Source organism: Lontra canadensis, unplaced genomic scaffold (genome assembly GCF_010015895.1).
Source record: "Lontra canadensis isolate GAN:19392208 unplaced genomic scaffold, GSC_riverotter_1.0 scaffold30, whole genome shotgun sequence".
Taxonomy (NCBI): domain Eukaryota; kingdom Metazoa; phylum Chordata; class Mammalia; order Carnivora; family Mustelidae; genus Lontra; species Lontra canadensis.
Window position 1 is genome coordinate 16,160,217 of NW_022631024.1, and position 14,326 is coordinate 16,174,542.

General features: G+C 45.7%; 1 protein-coding gene across 4 annotated transcripts in view; it reads left to right on the plus strand.

The window, feature by feature from the left end:
* The first annotated feature begins 2,921 nt into the window (after positions 1–2,921).
* NUP214 (nucleoporin 214) overlaps positions 2,922–14,326 on the plus strand; it is a 98,984-nt gene continuing 87,579 nt past the window's right edge. For all 4 annotated transcript variants that reach the window (XM_032866100.1, XM_032866102.1, XM_032866103.1 and 1 more), the window contains exons 1-9: positions 2,922–3,044; positions 6,127–6,322; positions 6,923–7,074; positions 7,703–7,901; positions 8,569–8,639; positions 9,731–9,794; positions 10,254–10,357; positions 12,286–12,392; positions 13,317–13,383. In XM_032866100.1, the coding sequence (XP_032721991.1) occupies positions 3,000–3,044; positions 6,127–6,322; positions 6,923–7,074; positions 7,703–7,901; positions 8,569–8,639; positions 9,731–9,794; positions 10,254–10,357; positions 12,286–12,392; positions 13,317–13,383 (1,005 nt within the window). In that variant the 5' untranslated portion in view covers positions 2,922–2,999. The remainder of the gene's footprint in view (positions 3,045–6,126; positions 6,323–6,922; positions 7,075–7,702; positions 7,902–8,568; positions 8,640–9,730; positions 9,795–10,253; positions 10,358–12,285; positions 12,393–13,316; positions 13,384–14,326) is intronic.

The window sequence follows — 14,326 nt, forward strand, 5'->3', positions numbered from 1 at the left end:
AGGTTTGAGAGCCCTGGTTCACTCCGTAGGTTATCTAGACCGATCGTCTCATTTCACAGGTGGGAAAACTGGTGCTCACAGGGATTAAGTGCCTTGCCAAGGGGTTAATCAGGAGACAGAAGTCTGGACTGGAACCCACCTGTTCGGATGCGGTGCCCATCCTCATCTCTGCTCTGGGCTGGGCCGGGGAGGGGCAGTCTCCTAGGTAGATACTTGGGGAAGGCCCTGGGCCAGGACTCAGCCTTCCTAGTGTCTCCATGTCAGCACCACAGTGGGGTAAGGGCCCGGCCCGGTTCCCTCTGCAGTTCTGCCTTCCCTAGAGCTTCTCTGCCAAGCCACTTCTCAGAACTCACCCCGGAAGGTGTCCTATTCCGCCTCATCTTGGCTGAGCAGGGACACCAGCCTTGACCCCATCTGTGTTCTGGAGTCCCTTACCCTGCCCACTCAGGACTTAGATGCACTCATCCCTTTTATCTATTTATTAAGCACCTGCTCTGGGCCAAGAGCTAAGAACCAGGTAGTGAAATGGACAAACTTGTGGAATTTAGTGGGGGAAGTCAGAATCAGGCAATGACCTGTGAGATGAATGTTACGGAGAGAGGGGACTGCGGGGTGACTTTACTGCAATCCTGGGCCCAAGACTGAGCAAAGGTCTTGGAGAAGCCCTCGCCAAACTTTAAGTGGAAATGTCAGGGTGCTGTTGGAGGTGGGAGTCGGTGTGGCCTCCCTGCGGCTCCTTAGTGACCCATAATCAGGGACCTGAGGAGCTGCCCTTGCAGCAGCTTGAGGGAGTGGAACAGGTAGGGGCTGGGGAATTGCCCAGGTTGGGTTAATCCACTGGTCGGTCTCAACCAGTTCAGGAACAGGATTATTTGGCCATAACTGGCTGACCTTCAGCTTAAGGAGCTGCTTCAAATGCACAAGCCTAGTTGAAGTTTAAACCCCAACAAATCTGTTCTCCCTGTAAATGAAAAATCTCACCCCAGCACCTCCTCTGTGTTCTCCTCCCCCCAGATCATTAGATGAACCACTGCCTGTCCCTACACCTCCGCATTGGCCTCTCTTCTCTGGGACAGACTGAGACCTTTGAGCAAGGTGATACTTTCCTTAACGACCCGTTATAGTCAGTGTACCTGTTCTTCTGGAGAGGAGGGCAGAAGCAACCAGGCTTATTTCAATGGGTTCCACAGTTTGCAAGACTGCAGGAAGCCTCCTTTAAGGGAGGGGGACACTTTAATGGGTGTGTCCCCGGCTTCTGGAAAGGGCAGGAAAGAGTTCTTTCATTGGAAGGGGTGTCCTGGTAAACACCACCAGTTCCTCCACCATTTACTAGAACTCAATTCCTGAAGTGAGAGGGGCTCAAAAGTGGTCCCTGGAAAGGGGATTTGTAGATTTGTGTATTTCAGATTGTGGCTATTGGCTCTGGGACTTAATTCTATGGCTAAGGGCTCAGCTTCTTCGAACTTCAGCTGTCTTCTTTCTGAAAGACCAAATCTAACCAATGTAACCAGCAATTCAGGGACTGCCAGGTATGGCTTTGTCCCTGTGACAAAAGGAAGGAGTCTACCGGGCACATTCAGGTGGATGAAGTGTGTGTGTGTGTGGTGTGCATGTGTGTGCGTGTGTGAGAATGAGTGTGTGTGGCACCAGATATCATCTCTATAGATAGAAATAAAACAGACAAACATCAGTGTCTTGACTTGTGTGTTTTGGGGACAGTTCCTGGGCTCAGCAAATTCAGAAAAGATAGCTAATATAGTAACAGCTCTAAAGGAAGGTGTCCTATGTGCCAGGCTCTGTTAAACTTCATTTACTCCTCACAACACCCTATGAGGCTGATACTATTATGTTACCTTATTTTCAAAATGAGAAGCAGGGGGGCGCCTGGGTGGCTTCGTTGTTAAGGGGCTGCCTTCGGCTCAGGTTATGATCTCGGGGTCCAAGTAGGGAGCCCACGTCCGTGGGGAGTTTGCTTCTCCACCCCACCCCCATCATGCTCTCTCTCTCAAATAAATAAAATCTTAAAAAAATAAAAATGAGAAGCAGTCTTGGAACAGATAGGCAATTTGCTGAAAACCAAACAGTTAAAGGCAGAAGGCCCCCCCGCCCTCCAGTTAACCCACAGGCTCCAGATGAATTTCTGTCCTAGAGCACTTATAATCCCAACACGAACACCTGTACGGTGGACTGTCGTCAATCAGCATATCCGGACAAGCTGAATTCTAACCCCGCCTTCGCCAACACTTTGCGAATGCGGGGCACTGGGGAATTTTCTTGATTTCTCATCAGTTAAATGGCAACGATAAACCCCTCGGCAACTAGGATGCGTTGGAGCTTAACGCGTGTGAAGTGTTTTGCACAGTGCCCGGGCTCTTGCTCGGGAAATGATTACCCTGAAAGCAGTAGACAAAGGTGATGTTTGGTACCCGTTGCCCTGCCCTTTGGACCCCCGCGCTTAGAGCGAAGAGGCTCCCGAGGCCCCCCATCCACCCACTTTCGGAACCTCTGTTCCTCCTCGCCCCCCCGTCCAAAGCCTCTCTCAAGAGCTGCGCCCCGGAGATGTTGGTCAGGTTCCTAACTCCTCTCCTTCCGGGACTGTTAATAACCACGTGCGCTCCACTGTAACTGCGAGGACTCAGCGCCACAAGGAGCGCAGAGCAACCGAGCGGGGTGCCTGACCACTAATCACACAAAGTGGGCGGGACCTCGGCGCTTCAGGGCGCAGGCGCATCGGCCCGGGGCTACGCCCGCCTCCCCCAGCCCCCTGGCCAATGGGAAGCAGAGGCCTGGAGAGCGCGCGACTTCAGTGGGTCGCTCAGCCTCCTCGGTCCGCAAGGCGGCCCGGGGCGCGCGACGTCACCAAAGCGCGCCGGAAATGCGGGGCCTGCTGCGCGCCGCCCTCGGTGAGGAAAGGAAGTTGGCCTCAGAGCGGCCTGGGCCGTGTGGGCAAGGCCGCGCGCGGGCGGCGGCGGCTGCTTCGACCAACTGAGGGTAACGGGATGGGAGACGAGATGGATGCCATGATCCCCGAGCGGGAGATGAAGGTCAGAGACTGGCCGGGGCCTCCCTCCCTTCCTTAGGCCCGGCGTTGCCTTGGAACCCCGCTGAACGGCGCAGCGCGGGGGCCGGCTACCCGCTTCCCGCCTCCTGCTTGAACAGTTTGCCGCGTTCAGAGTTCTCGCCGGCGCGACTGCTGTACTCTGCCGTGCGGCCGGCGCGATAGCCCCGCCGAATGCAGTTTCTCCGTCCCTTCCTGGTCTTGTGCGCGCCGCTTGAGTTACCCTAGTTACTTTCATGTGGCGGTCGGAGTCGTGGTATTAATGACTGTTTATTGAGCGTTCAGTGTGTGCCAGACATTGTGGTACTCATCACAGCGGCCGTATGAGTAGTTGTTCATAAAGGGGAGCACGGCGAGGCTGGGAAAGTAGCTTACCCAACGTCACGTCCGATAAAGGGGCTGAAATCTAGGTGGTTTTTTAAAGACCCTCTCTTGGGCACTCACTGCACTACCTCTGTAAATCGGTCCAGGCGTGCTTGACGCAGAGCCAGGGTTCATCACCCGTTCTACAAAACCTGTAGTAGAACGGAATAGGAGGACTGCTTTGGTACTGGGAATCAGGGTACGGTCGGGAAACTGAAGAGAGGGGCAGGTGATCCAGGTGACGGTTACGAGTGAGTTTCCGGAAGCTTTTAGGCGATTGAACCCGTCACTGAGGTGCCTTTAAGGAGTAGTAATCCATCCCATATTTAGAGTAGTGATTCTTCTTTGTTGAGAATGACTGGTCGCGAGCGGGGTGGGAGTGGTGAGCCAACCAATGAGAGCGTGCCCGTTTCTCAGCTATGCTGGGGCAGAAGGAGAAAAAGGTTTCAGAACCACAGACTTGGACGATGACAGCCTCCCTTTGAGTTACTGATTATAACAGAAAGAAATGCTTTCCTGGGCCTGTTCATCCCAGTGTCTCTTCACACCCTTGTGTCCGCGACCCAAATAGGGTATTTAGGATTATCAGGACGAGAAGTCCAAAAATACTGAAGATTTCATTCTACTCCGGTATGGTCTCATCTGGAAAGCTGTGAGTTTCTGGTCGCATTACTCATTTGGAATTAAGAAGAGTATTTTAAAAAAAAAAAAAAAAGAGTATTTCAGTTCATCTTTTAGCACTTACGTGTAAAACACCAAATCTAAGGAAATTAGTACGTGGGGTGTGTTAGGGATCCTGTGTGGAACACCACAAGTGTACAAAAATGAAAGTTGAGAAAGGCTGTCTTTGGCTTTTACCCTTTTGGAATGTAAGCAAAAGGGAATTCACCTTCTTTTTTTACCAAAACCTTGACTTAAGATAGATTTGGAATTGAAGAATAGAATCAGCCATTTATGGTACAATTTAATACAGTGATTGGTAAACTTGGGGAATTTTTTTTTAAGATTTTATTTATTTATTTAACAGAGAGAGATCACAAGTAGGCAGAGAGGCAGGCAGAGAGAGGGGGAAGCAGGCTCCCTGCTGAGCAGAGTCTGATGTGGGGCTTGATCCCAGGACCCTGGGATCATGACCTAAGCCAAAGGCAGAGGCTTTAACCCACTGAGCCACCCAGGTGTCCCTCTTTTTTTTTTTTTTAATATTTTATTTATTTATTTGATAGAGATCACAAGTAGGCAGAGAGGCAGGCAGAGAGAGGGGGAAGCAGGCTCCCTGCTGAGCAGAGTCTGATGTGGGGCTTGATCCCAGGACCCTGGGATCATGACCTAAGCCAAAGGCAGAGACTTTAACCCACTGAGACACCCAGGTGTCCCTCTTTTTTTTTAAATATATATTTTATTTATTTATTTGATAGAGAGAGATCACAAGTAGGCAGAGAGGCAGGCAGAGAAAGAGGGGGAAGCAGGCTTCCTGCTGAGCAAAGAGCCCAATGTGGGGCTCGATCCCAGGACCCTGAGATCCTTCAGCCCCGAGCTGAAGGCAGAGGCTTAACCTACTGAGCCACCCAGGCACTCCAAACTTAGGGAATTCTTACTAAGAGGTGGTACACACTGAAAATTGTCTTTGAAAGCATATAGATATATTTGTGGAAGACTGGGTGAGTCAGGCATTGACTGGAGGTTGGGAAAGGCTCCCAGGTCCCAAAGTGCTAAGGAGCATGAATGTTGAAAAAAACAGGTCTGGGATTGAGGTGGCCCTGGATGTTGCAGAGGTAATGGTGCACTCATGGGAGGAAGCAGAGTGTTGTGAGGCTACAGAGGTGGACGTGTCAAGCCATCCCTGGACTTAGAGCCTAGGGCTTTGGACTTGTGTTTAGATGTCCTCATACCATCTAGGTATGTTTACAGGTCTGGAATATTAAGAGATTGACTATACCTGCCCTTTTCTGTGATGGAATTTTGTTTAGTATTTAATGCACCTAAGCCAGTTCTTGGGATTTGGTTATTATCCTGGGATCATTATTTCCATGAATATATACATAGATTTGTTGAGTACTGCACTGGAAGTCCAGGCTAACAGTGTATTTGGGTGATGCTTTCAATATTTAACAAAAGTTTGTTTGTTTTTTTAAGGATTGTATTTATTTATTGGACAGATCCCAGCAAGGGGAGCAGCAGGCAGAGGGAGAGAGAAGCAGCCTCGCCGAGCAGGGAGCCCGATATGGGGCTTGATCCTAGGACCCTGGGACCACGACCCAAGTTAAAGGCAGACACTTAACAACTGAGCCACCTAGGCACCCCATTAACCACAGTTATTAAGCACCACTCTGGGTCACATGACCCAGAAAATAGGGTGAAATACCATGAAATAGGACAAGATTATGAATTAGAATGTGCAGCACATGTGGTGGTTAGGATAATAAAGTAGGAGTTCAGAAAAGGAAAGATCAGTGTGAGCTGGATTAGTTAAGGAAGACTTCACAAAAGAAGTTTTAAAACTTTATTTCATTCAGTCGACATTAATAAGCCCTATGCCAGGTACCACAGTGGGCACAGGAAGCTTAAAAACCACTGAGCCACACATCCCTTGGTCTCAGGGTAATATTCATTTTGTTATACTGGAATTAGGTCTTTTGGAATATAATGACAGACATGATTTAATTTCCTCTTTTCCCTGAATTGATCTTGGTTTCTTCCCTCAACAGGATTTTCAGTTTAGAGCACTGAAGAAGGTGAGAATCTTTGACTCGCCTGAGGAGTTGCCCAAGGAACGCTCGAGTCTGCTTGCCGTGTCCAACAAATACGGCCTGGTCTTTGCTGGTGGAGCCAGTGGGTTGCAGATTTTTCCTACGAAAAATCTTCTGATTCAAAATAAACCTGGTGACGATCCCAATAAGATAAGTACGTTACTTAATTTTGTTGCACGGTAGAGAGAGCAGTGTAGTGAAGTGCTAATGTGGTGTCCTTTCGCAGAAATCATTTTAGTATATAAATTAAAACTGCTGTTACTCTTCCCGTTGATCCCCCAGAAGAATAAGTTCCAGGTAGGATGCTGGAAGCCTTTCTGGTTGTTCTCTTTGGTCCTTTGATGAGTTGTTCCTCTGAACCCAGAGGGAAGAAGAATTGACCGTTCTACCATGCTTTTATTTGTGCTCAGTTGAACCTGGGTTCGAGATGCCTAGGAGAAGGGTTTTGTTGCCTGGCGTTCTAGTTTGCACAGTAGTATCATCCAAACACAGAGGAAACGTCGTTGCAAAAATATGGGTACAGGATGTTATTGTTAACTAGGGCAGCAGCCCCAGTTTGCATAGGTCATACGGGGAAGAGTCTGGGAAATTTAATGCGTCACTGTCCATCTGTAAGAAAGCTAAGATTTAGCTGCATGAGCAGGTATCAAAGTGTGCTCGTATGTTTACCTAGATGTGAAAATTGTTTCACACAGACCTGGGTAAAGGGTTTGTGGCTTATGCTTCTGCTTTGTCTTTTTTTATGTTTTCTTAGTTGATAAAGTTCAAAGCTTGCTGGTTCCTATGAAATTCCCGATACACCACCTGGCCCTGAGCTGTGATAACCTCACACTCTCCGTGTGCATGATGTCCAGTGAATATGGTTCCATTATCGCTTTTTTTGATGTTCGCACATTTTCAAATGAGGTAACGTACCGGCAAACTGTAATGTCAACATGAGACCTAAAAAGATCTTCTGGTATTGAATCATAACCTAGAATTTCCTGGGTTGACCGTTGGAGTCCTACATCCTGGGTCTCTGACCACTTCTGGTAGTAGTCTTCCATTCTAAGCAGTTTCATAATGAAAACTATCACTAATTTGAGTCTTTATACTGACTGTCTGCCAGGCCCTGCACTTTATATGCCTTGTCCTCACTCATACGTATCATGGCCTCACAAACGTGCTATTATCTTCATTTTATAGATGGAGAGACAGGCCCAAAGAATTTAAACATCCAAGGACCCAACACTATTAAGAAGCAGAGCCAAGATTTTAATGTTATATTTGCTCTTTACTGATTAATTTGCATTTGTGTATTCCCCTGCTGGGAGTCCCTCCAGTGTGCTCAAATAATTGATTGCCATTTTTCAGAGTTGTGTTGAAATCGTCTACAGCAAATAGACTGTTGTGTAGAGCTCATTTATTTTTGGTCATGGAGAAAAGTGAACTGTAATTTGAGAAAACTTGCACGTTCGATGATTTTCCTCTATTAAATGTCTATGTGTTTATTAATTTATCAATTTATTTTTGCTTCTGGACATTTTTTTAAAAGGCCAAACAGCAAAAACGCCCATTTGCGTATCACAAGCTTTTGAAAGATGCAGGAGGCATGGTGATCGATATGAAGTGGAACCCTACTGTTCCCTCCATGATGGCAGTTTGTCTGGCCGATGGCAGCATTGCTGTCCTGCAAATCACAGAAACAGTGAAAGTGTGTGCGACTCTCCCTTCCACAGTGGCAGTAACATCTGGTGGGTAATAAAGGCTTTCACTCCATAACATACAGTAATGGTAATCTACTTAAAAATTAATTCCTGGAAATAAACGCAAATGGGGTTTTTCGTTTTATATGTAGTTGTCTGGTAGAAGGGGAGAGCATTGTTTATTTCCGTAGTGAATGTTTGAAGCCCTGCAGCAGACATGATTTAACTTGAATGTGTGTGGGTTTTCTGGGGAAAGAGATCTTTTGGTACAGCTGGTTTAGAGATGTGTTTTTGAGAGTGATTGTTTCTGGATCCACAAGGGCGGTGGAGAGTACACTGAAAAGCATGGGGAAAGCACTACAAATTTCGAGTATGAGTAAGAGAATGATTTCTTGATACTTGAAAACCTTTATTCTCCTTCTTTAAAGATTATAGAGTTTTCTGTACTTTGCAGCTTTCTGGACGACACCTCATTGAAAAAACATTTTTAGAAGTTGATTTAATGGCCTAGTGATGAGTCGTAATTGGTTTGTATTGTCAAAATGATTTTTTTTTAAATTTTTTTTAATTTTGCCAAGTAAGGATGATCCTACAGCCTTCCATGGACTGACAGAGGATCATGAAGTGGTGATTTTATGGCTGTTTCAGTACAGACCTCACTGGTTTGCTCCATTCTCTTCAGTTCTTAACTGGCAGCGTTTTCTTCTTTGCTCAGTGTGCTGGAGCCCCAAAGGAAAGCAGCTGGCAGTGGGGAAGCAGAATGGAACTGTGGTCCAGTACCTTCCCGTAAGTCTTGCCTTGGACTTCAGGCCTTTTCTTAAGTTACCCACTGTTTTTTGGGGATGGTTTGGGGGTTCACTGGTGTTCTTTTCTGTTTAGATATAATTTATGCTCACTGCAACAAATTCATCAGTAAACAAGTAAATGCAGGAAAGGGTGGAACTCTTCTTTTCTGTCCCATAGTCCTTCCAGGGGAACGCTCTGTGTTTTATTTAGTGACAGCCTCCAGACTTTTCTGGATGCTTATGCAAATAGTCTGTGTATGGATGTGTTACAACATCTGCCTTACTGTTTGTCTGCTAGCTGAGCGCATCTGAAAGGTGAGTTTCTCCAACTATAGGCCCCCAAGACAGTGGATGCTCCTGTCACTCTGTCATCCTCTCCCGGTGGTCTTCTTGAGATAATAGTCACAGATATTCTTCAGTATAAATTGGCAAAGAATCCATGTGTGTTCATTCAAGCCTGGACGGAAAGGAGGGTCCACAGCCAGTACCAAGGCCTGTGCTGCTGTGCATTCCTCCTCTAGAGACCGTTCTCTATGGGTGTAGAGCAGGGAATGTAGTGGTGTGCGTTTGACATTAAGGTTTTATTTCTCGTTATTGCAAAAAGTGGTTATATGAAATTTGGTACATATTCTTCTAGGGCATTAGCCTGTCAGGAGATAATTGGCTTAATTTTATTGGTTTTCTCTTGTCCTTTTTTGTCTTAAACGTCATACTTGATGGTCTTTTTTCCAATATATTATATATGGAACCGCTTCATTCTTTTGAGTGACTGCATAGTAGTCCACTGTGTGAATGTACCATAACTTACTTCTCTGTTCCAGTGCTGGTGGCTGGCTGTGTCAGTGTGGGTGGCTTTGCTAAGATACACAGTACTGGCTTGAGCATCCTCTCTCTCTACGCCTGAACGCATTTGTGGAAGATTTCAGAAGGGCGGGATCCTGGATGTAGTCATTCACTCTTCCCTGTGTTCAGTCTCTCCTGGCTGGGAAGATGAAACACAGTGGTTTCTGGAGGGAACATGCTGGGTTTGGCAGAATTTCATTGGTTCAGGTTTATTTATTTGACACTCCCCACCCCCCCTATCTCTTTCAGACTTTGCAGGAAAAAAAAGTCATCCCTTGCCCACCATTTTATGAGTCAGATCATCCTGTCAGAGGTAACCCATCTGCTTTTCTTACTGAGTCGACCTCTAATGCGGTGACAGTATTGCAGAAATTTCACATCGTGTGATGCGGCTACATGCCCATTCAGGAAACTGTTAGCACCTGCTGCGTTAACACTTCCATTATTACAGTTAGCTAATTAATTCAGCGTTAACAGTCATCCTCTGTTAGACACCTCTGTCTTGTGGTAAATAACAGTAAATGGATCCTGATTTTTTTATTATGATTTGTTCAAAATTTGCCCTCGTTGTAATCCGCCAGAAAAAAACATACCACTTTGGGAGGAATTTGGGCTTCTTGAATTCTTTGTATTTGTGAATTGTGTTTAGTCAGTGAAATCTGGACCTTTGTTAAAACTACAGCACTCTGGTTTTTTTATCCATGGGCTGTTCATTTTTTAGCATAAAGGAGTTACTCCAAACATATACTTTATCAGAGTTTGTGTGTTTCAGTTCTGGATGTATTGTGGATTGGCACTTATGTCTTCACAATCGTATATGCTGCTGCAGATGGGACCTTGGAAACTTCTCCAGATGTGGTGATGGCTCTCCTCCCGGTATGTGTATGAAAGGGACATTTTTGTCCTTTGAGAATCATAGAGGTCCTCTAATAAAGTTCAAGGCTTTGGGTTCAGTTTCCTTTTTTTGCTGGTAGGGTTAGTACAACTTCAAGTGTAAAACTTAAATGCTGTACCATTGGCCTGGGGGCCAAAATTATGGTGTCTGCTTACAGCATGGTCTCCTGTTTAGTCATAAGGTGAAAATAATCCTAAAAGTTAACTTTTGCTTATGCTGGAAGCTGGGAGTCCTGGTAGATGTTAACCTGATAGATTTTAGGAAAGCAAGAAAACACCTTGTTTTTTTTTTTTTTTTTTAAAGATTTTTAAAAAATTTTTTTATCTGGGAGTGAGAGTAGAGTGAGTGAAAGAGAACACGAGTGAGGGGGAGTGGCAGAAGGCAAGGGAGAAACAGACTCCCTGCTGAACAGGGAGCCCAATGTGGGGCTCAGTGCCAGGACCCTGGGATCATGACCTGAGCCGAAGGCAGACACTCAATTGACTGAGCCACCCAGGTGCTCCAACACCTTGATTTTTAAAATTCTCTCACTTATTTATGTTTATCTGATGTTTATCAGATGCCTGCAGCGTGCCAGGCATTGCTTTATACAGTGGTGACCACGGCAGAGTCCTTGCTTTTGTGGGTCCGACATTCTGATGAGTGTGCTAGTCAGCAAATAAGTATAGATCAAGGAATGAGAAGGGCGATGGAGGAAACGGCGAAGGGTACGGGGCAGATGATAAGTGACGGATGACAGAGGTGAGGTGTGCATTGGGTGCTCAAAGAGCCGTTGGAGCAGAGTAGAATGACCTAAGTCATTTTGAAATGAATGAGTCATTTTGGAAACTGGGAAGAACATTAGTAACAAGATCTACGAAATGTTACTAAATTGCAGCAGCATTTAAAAAAAAAAAAACAGATGAGGTAGAGCTTGTATTTTCAAATCACTACTGGCTCTCAAGGTCCAAAAAAACATTTAGAAAATACATAAACAAATGTGTAAATGTAACAAAAGTAGGAGTTCCACAGTTATTCTGTCTTGCAACCTTGTTTTACTTAGTGGGAAATTGTAAGCATCTTTCTAAGTCGGAGAATACAATCTGTATCTGGCTTTTTGGACAGATCCTTGACTTGGTTCCTTCACTGTTGGATGCTCACGTTGTTATCAGTGTTCTCCTGTTCTAAGGAATACCACGATGTGTTCTTTTATGTGCATTTTATGCAGTTATGTTTATTTTTTAGGATAAATACCTAGGAATGAGTTTGGTTGAGTGGTAGATGCTGAGCTTTGCCAAAGCGTCTTTTACAAAAGTTGTGGCTGTTTATACATCTCCCACCAGCAGTTGCCCCACAAATGTGTCGAGATGCAGTGGTACCATTTTTAATCTTTGCCAGTGACATGTAGAAAAGGGCCTTGTTTTTTTTAAGTCTTGGGTTCCTGATTATGTTGAACTTTCAAAATAATGTTTATTGCGGTCCTTATTTCAAGAGCTCATAAAAATTTCCTATTCTCAGGGATAATATTAGCTCTGGCATTTCTGGACTCTTTCTTAGGTTCTGTGTCTTGGGCTAGAGGCTTTACGTGTATCATTTTGTTCCACACTTAAGACAGCCTGTGGAGTAGTTCAGCAGGCCCACCACAGACGTGAGAAAACTGTATCAGACAGGCTGAGCAATCTGTCCGTGCTGGTCCCACGGCCAGAAAGTGACAAAGCAGTTGGAGTCCAGTTCGGTCAGTGGCCAGCATTCAAGTTGCCCAGCTACTCACCTCTGCCTTTCTAGTGTGTTGTGTGTTCAGATGTAGGTTTTTGAGGGAATTTTCTCGTAAAACATAAATGGTTTTCTTTTTTGAGATCCTTATCTGTGTAGCATTAAAGAAAAATTGCACGTGGGATTTTTTTGTGTGTTCTCCTTCTGTTTGTTGTAGAAAAAAGAAGAAAAGCACCCAGAGATCTTTGTGAACTTCATGGAGCCCTGCTATGGCAGCTGCACGGAGCGGCAGCACCATTACTACCTCAGCCACATCGAAGAGTGGTGAGCTGGGAGCCAGCAGGGCCACCTCCCCTCTCTGTCGGGTCCCACCCACAGTGCTGTGTTCCAACTTCACAATTTGTTTCTTTTCTTCTTTAAGATTTTGTTTACTTATTTGAGACAGAAGGAGCAAGAGAGCAGGAGTAGGGGAGCAGAGGGAGTGGGAGAAGCAGGCTGTGGGACTTGATCCCAGGACCCCAGGATCATGACCTGAGCCAGAGGCACACACCCAATTGACTGAGCCACTCAGGCACCCCTAAAATTCTTTTCTGTAGGAAAGGAGAACGGAGAATTGAGATGCCCTTGAACATATTTTCCTCTGACGCTGGATAACTCCTCTCTGACTAATTCCGTTTTCCCAATCTTAAATTACCTAGATCAAATACTTAATAATCTTAAAAACCCTCTTTTGTCAATAACCCCAGTGAAGACTTAGGACAATATTGATATTTACGGAACATATTAAAGTTTTTTTCTCTGACAGAGGCAGGGCAAGTGATCATAGGGGATAGGGAGGGAAAAAATGAAGCAAGATAGGATCGGGAGGGAGACAAACCATAAGAGACTTAATCTCATGAAACAAACTGAGGGTTGCTGGGGAGTGGAGGGGGTGTGGAGAGGGTGGCTGGGTGATGGACATTGGGGAGGGAATGTGCTATGGGGAGTGCTATGAAGTGTGTAAGCCTGATGATTCACAGACCTGTACCCCTGGAGCAAATAACACATTACATGTTAATAAAAAAAAAAAGTTTTCCTCTGAGAGTGAAAGCTTTCCCTTGATAGATAGATAGCTAGAAGCAAAGCTTTTTTTCTGAAAATTCACCAGATTATTCTGTTAACAGGGTAGTAGATTATTGGAAATTCTGACTTGATCTTGTCATGTCTCTGACCTTCAATTTAACGGTCTTCCATTTTTCTTCCTTGAAGGGATTTAGTGCTGGCTGCGTCTGCGGCTTCAACAGAAGTCAGTATCCTTGCTCGACAGGCAGATCAGGTAAATTTCACTCTTTGGTCGCTTTTCTGGGGTACTTTTCTGAGAAAGATTCTGGGGGGAGTTAACTCATGGAGAAGGCTTAGATGATGCCTGCTCCGTTTGGATGAGTTTCCGTGTGAGAACAAAGCTGACACTTGGCCGATGTGACAAGAAGGCCTTGGGCCAGGCGGCTTGGATATCCCGTTGGACAGATGTGGGTTTCCGACCCAGCAGCTGCTGCACTGTCATAAAAAACCCTTCTGTCCTTTCCAGATCCACTCACAATCTGTGGAAAAACTTACCACATAATCACCTTCTCCCAGGAGCGCATCTGGGTGTATAGGAGGGTTTTTTTGCCTTGTTCTGTTTTACCATCTTTATTTTCTTCCTGTTGCTTGAACCTGCCCCTCTGGTCAGTCACCTCTAACCCATCCTTGATTAATGGAGAGAAACATGCAGATCGTACCAAATTGTGACTCAGCAGCAGTACGTTGTAGCTCACTTTGAAAAACCACCAGAGAGCTAAAAGCACTTGTGTGTGTAAGTGCCGCCTCCTTGCTCTCACTCTGTCCTCCTTGCAGACTGGAGTCGGGCTGAGGTGATTGTGGTAAGCCATCCTAAACCCGGGTAGGTTATGCAGAGTGAACACAGAAGGATGTGGTAAAAGGGAAGTTTTTCTTCCTTTTTTTTTTCTTCTTTAAGATTTATTTATTTATCTTAGAGAGCATGTGCATTAGTGCAGGGGGGAGGGACAGAGGAAGAAACTCAGGCAGACTCAGCACTGAGTGCAGAGCCCAATGCAGGGTTCCGTCCCACAATCCCAAGATCGTGACCTGAGCCGAAACTGAGAGTCAGGTGTGTAACTGACTACCCCACCCAGGTGTCCCAGGAAACTTCTTAAACCTCTGCCTTGAGTTTAAAGACATTGTGTGCACCCCCCACAGAGAGACTTATGCCTCTCCAA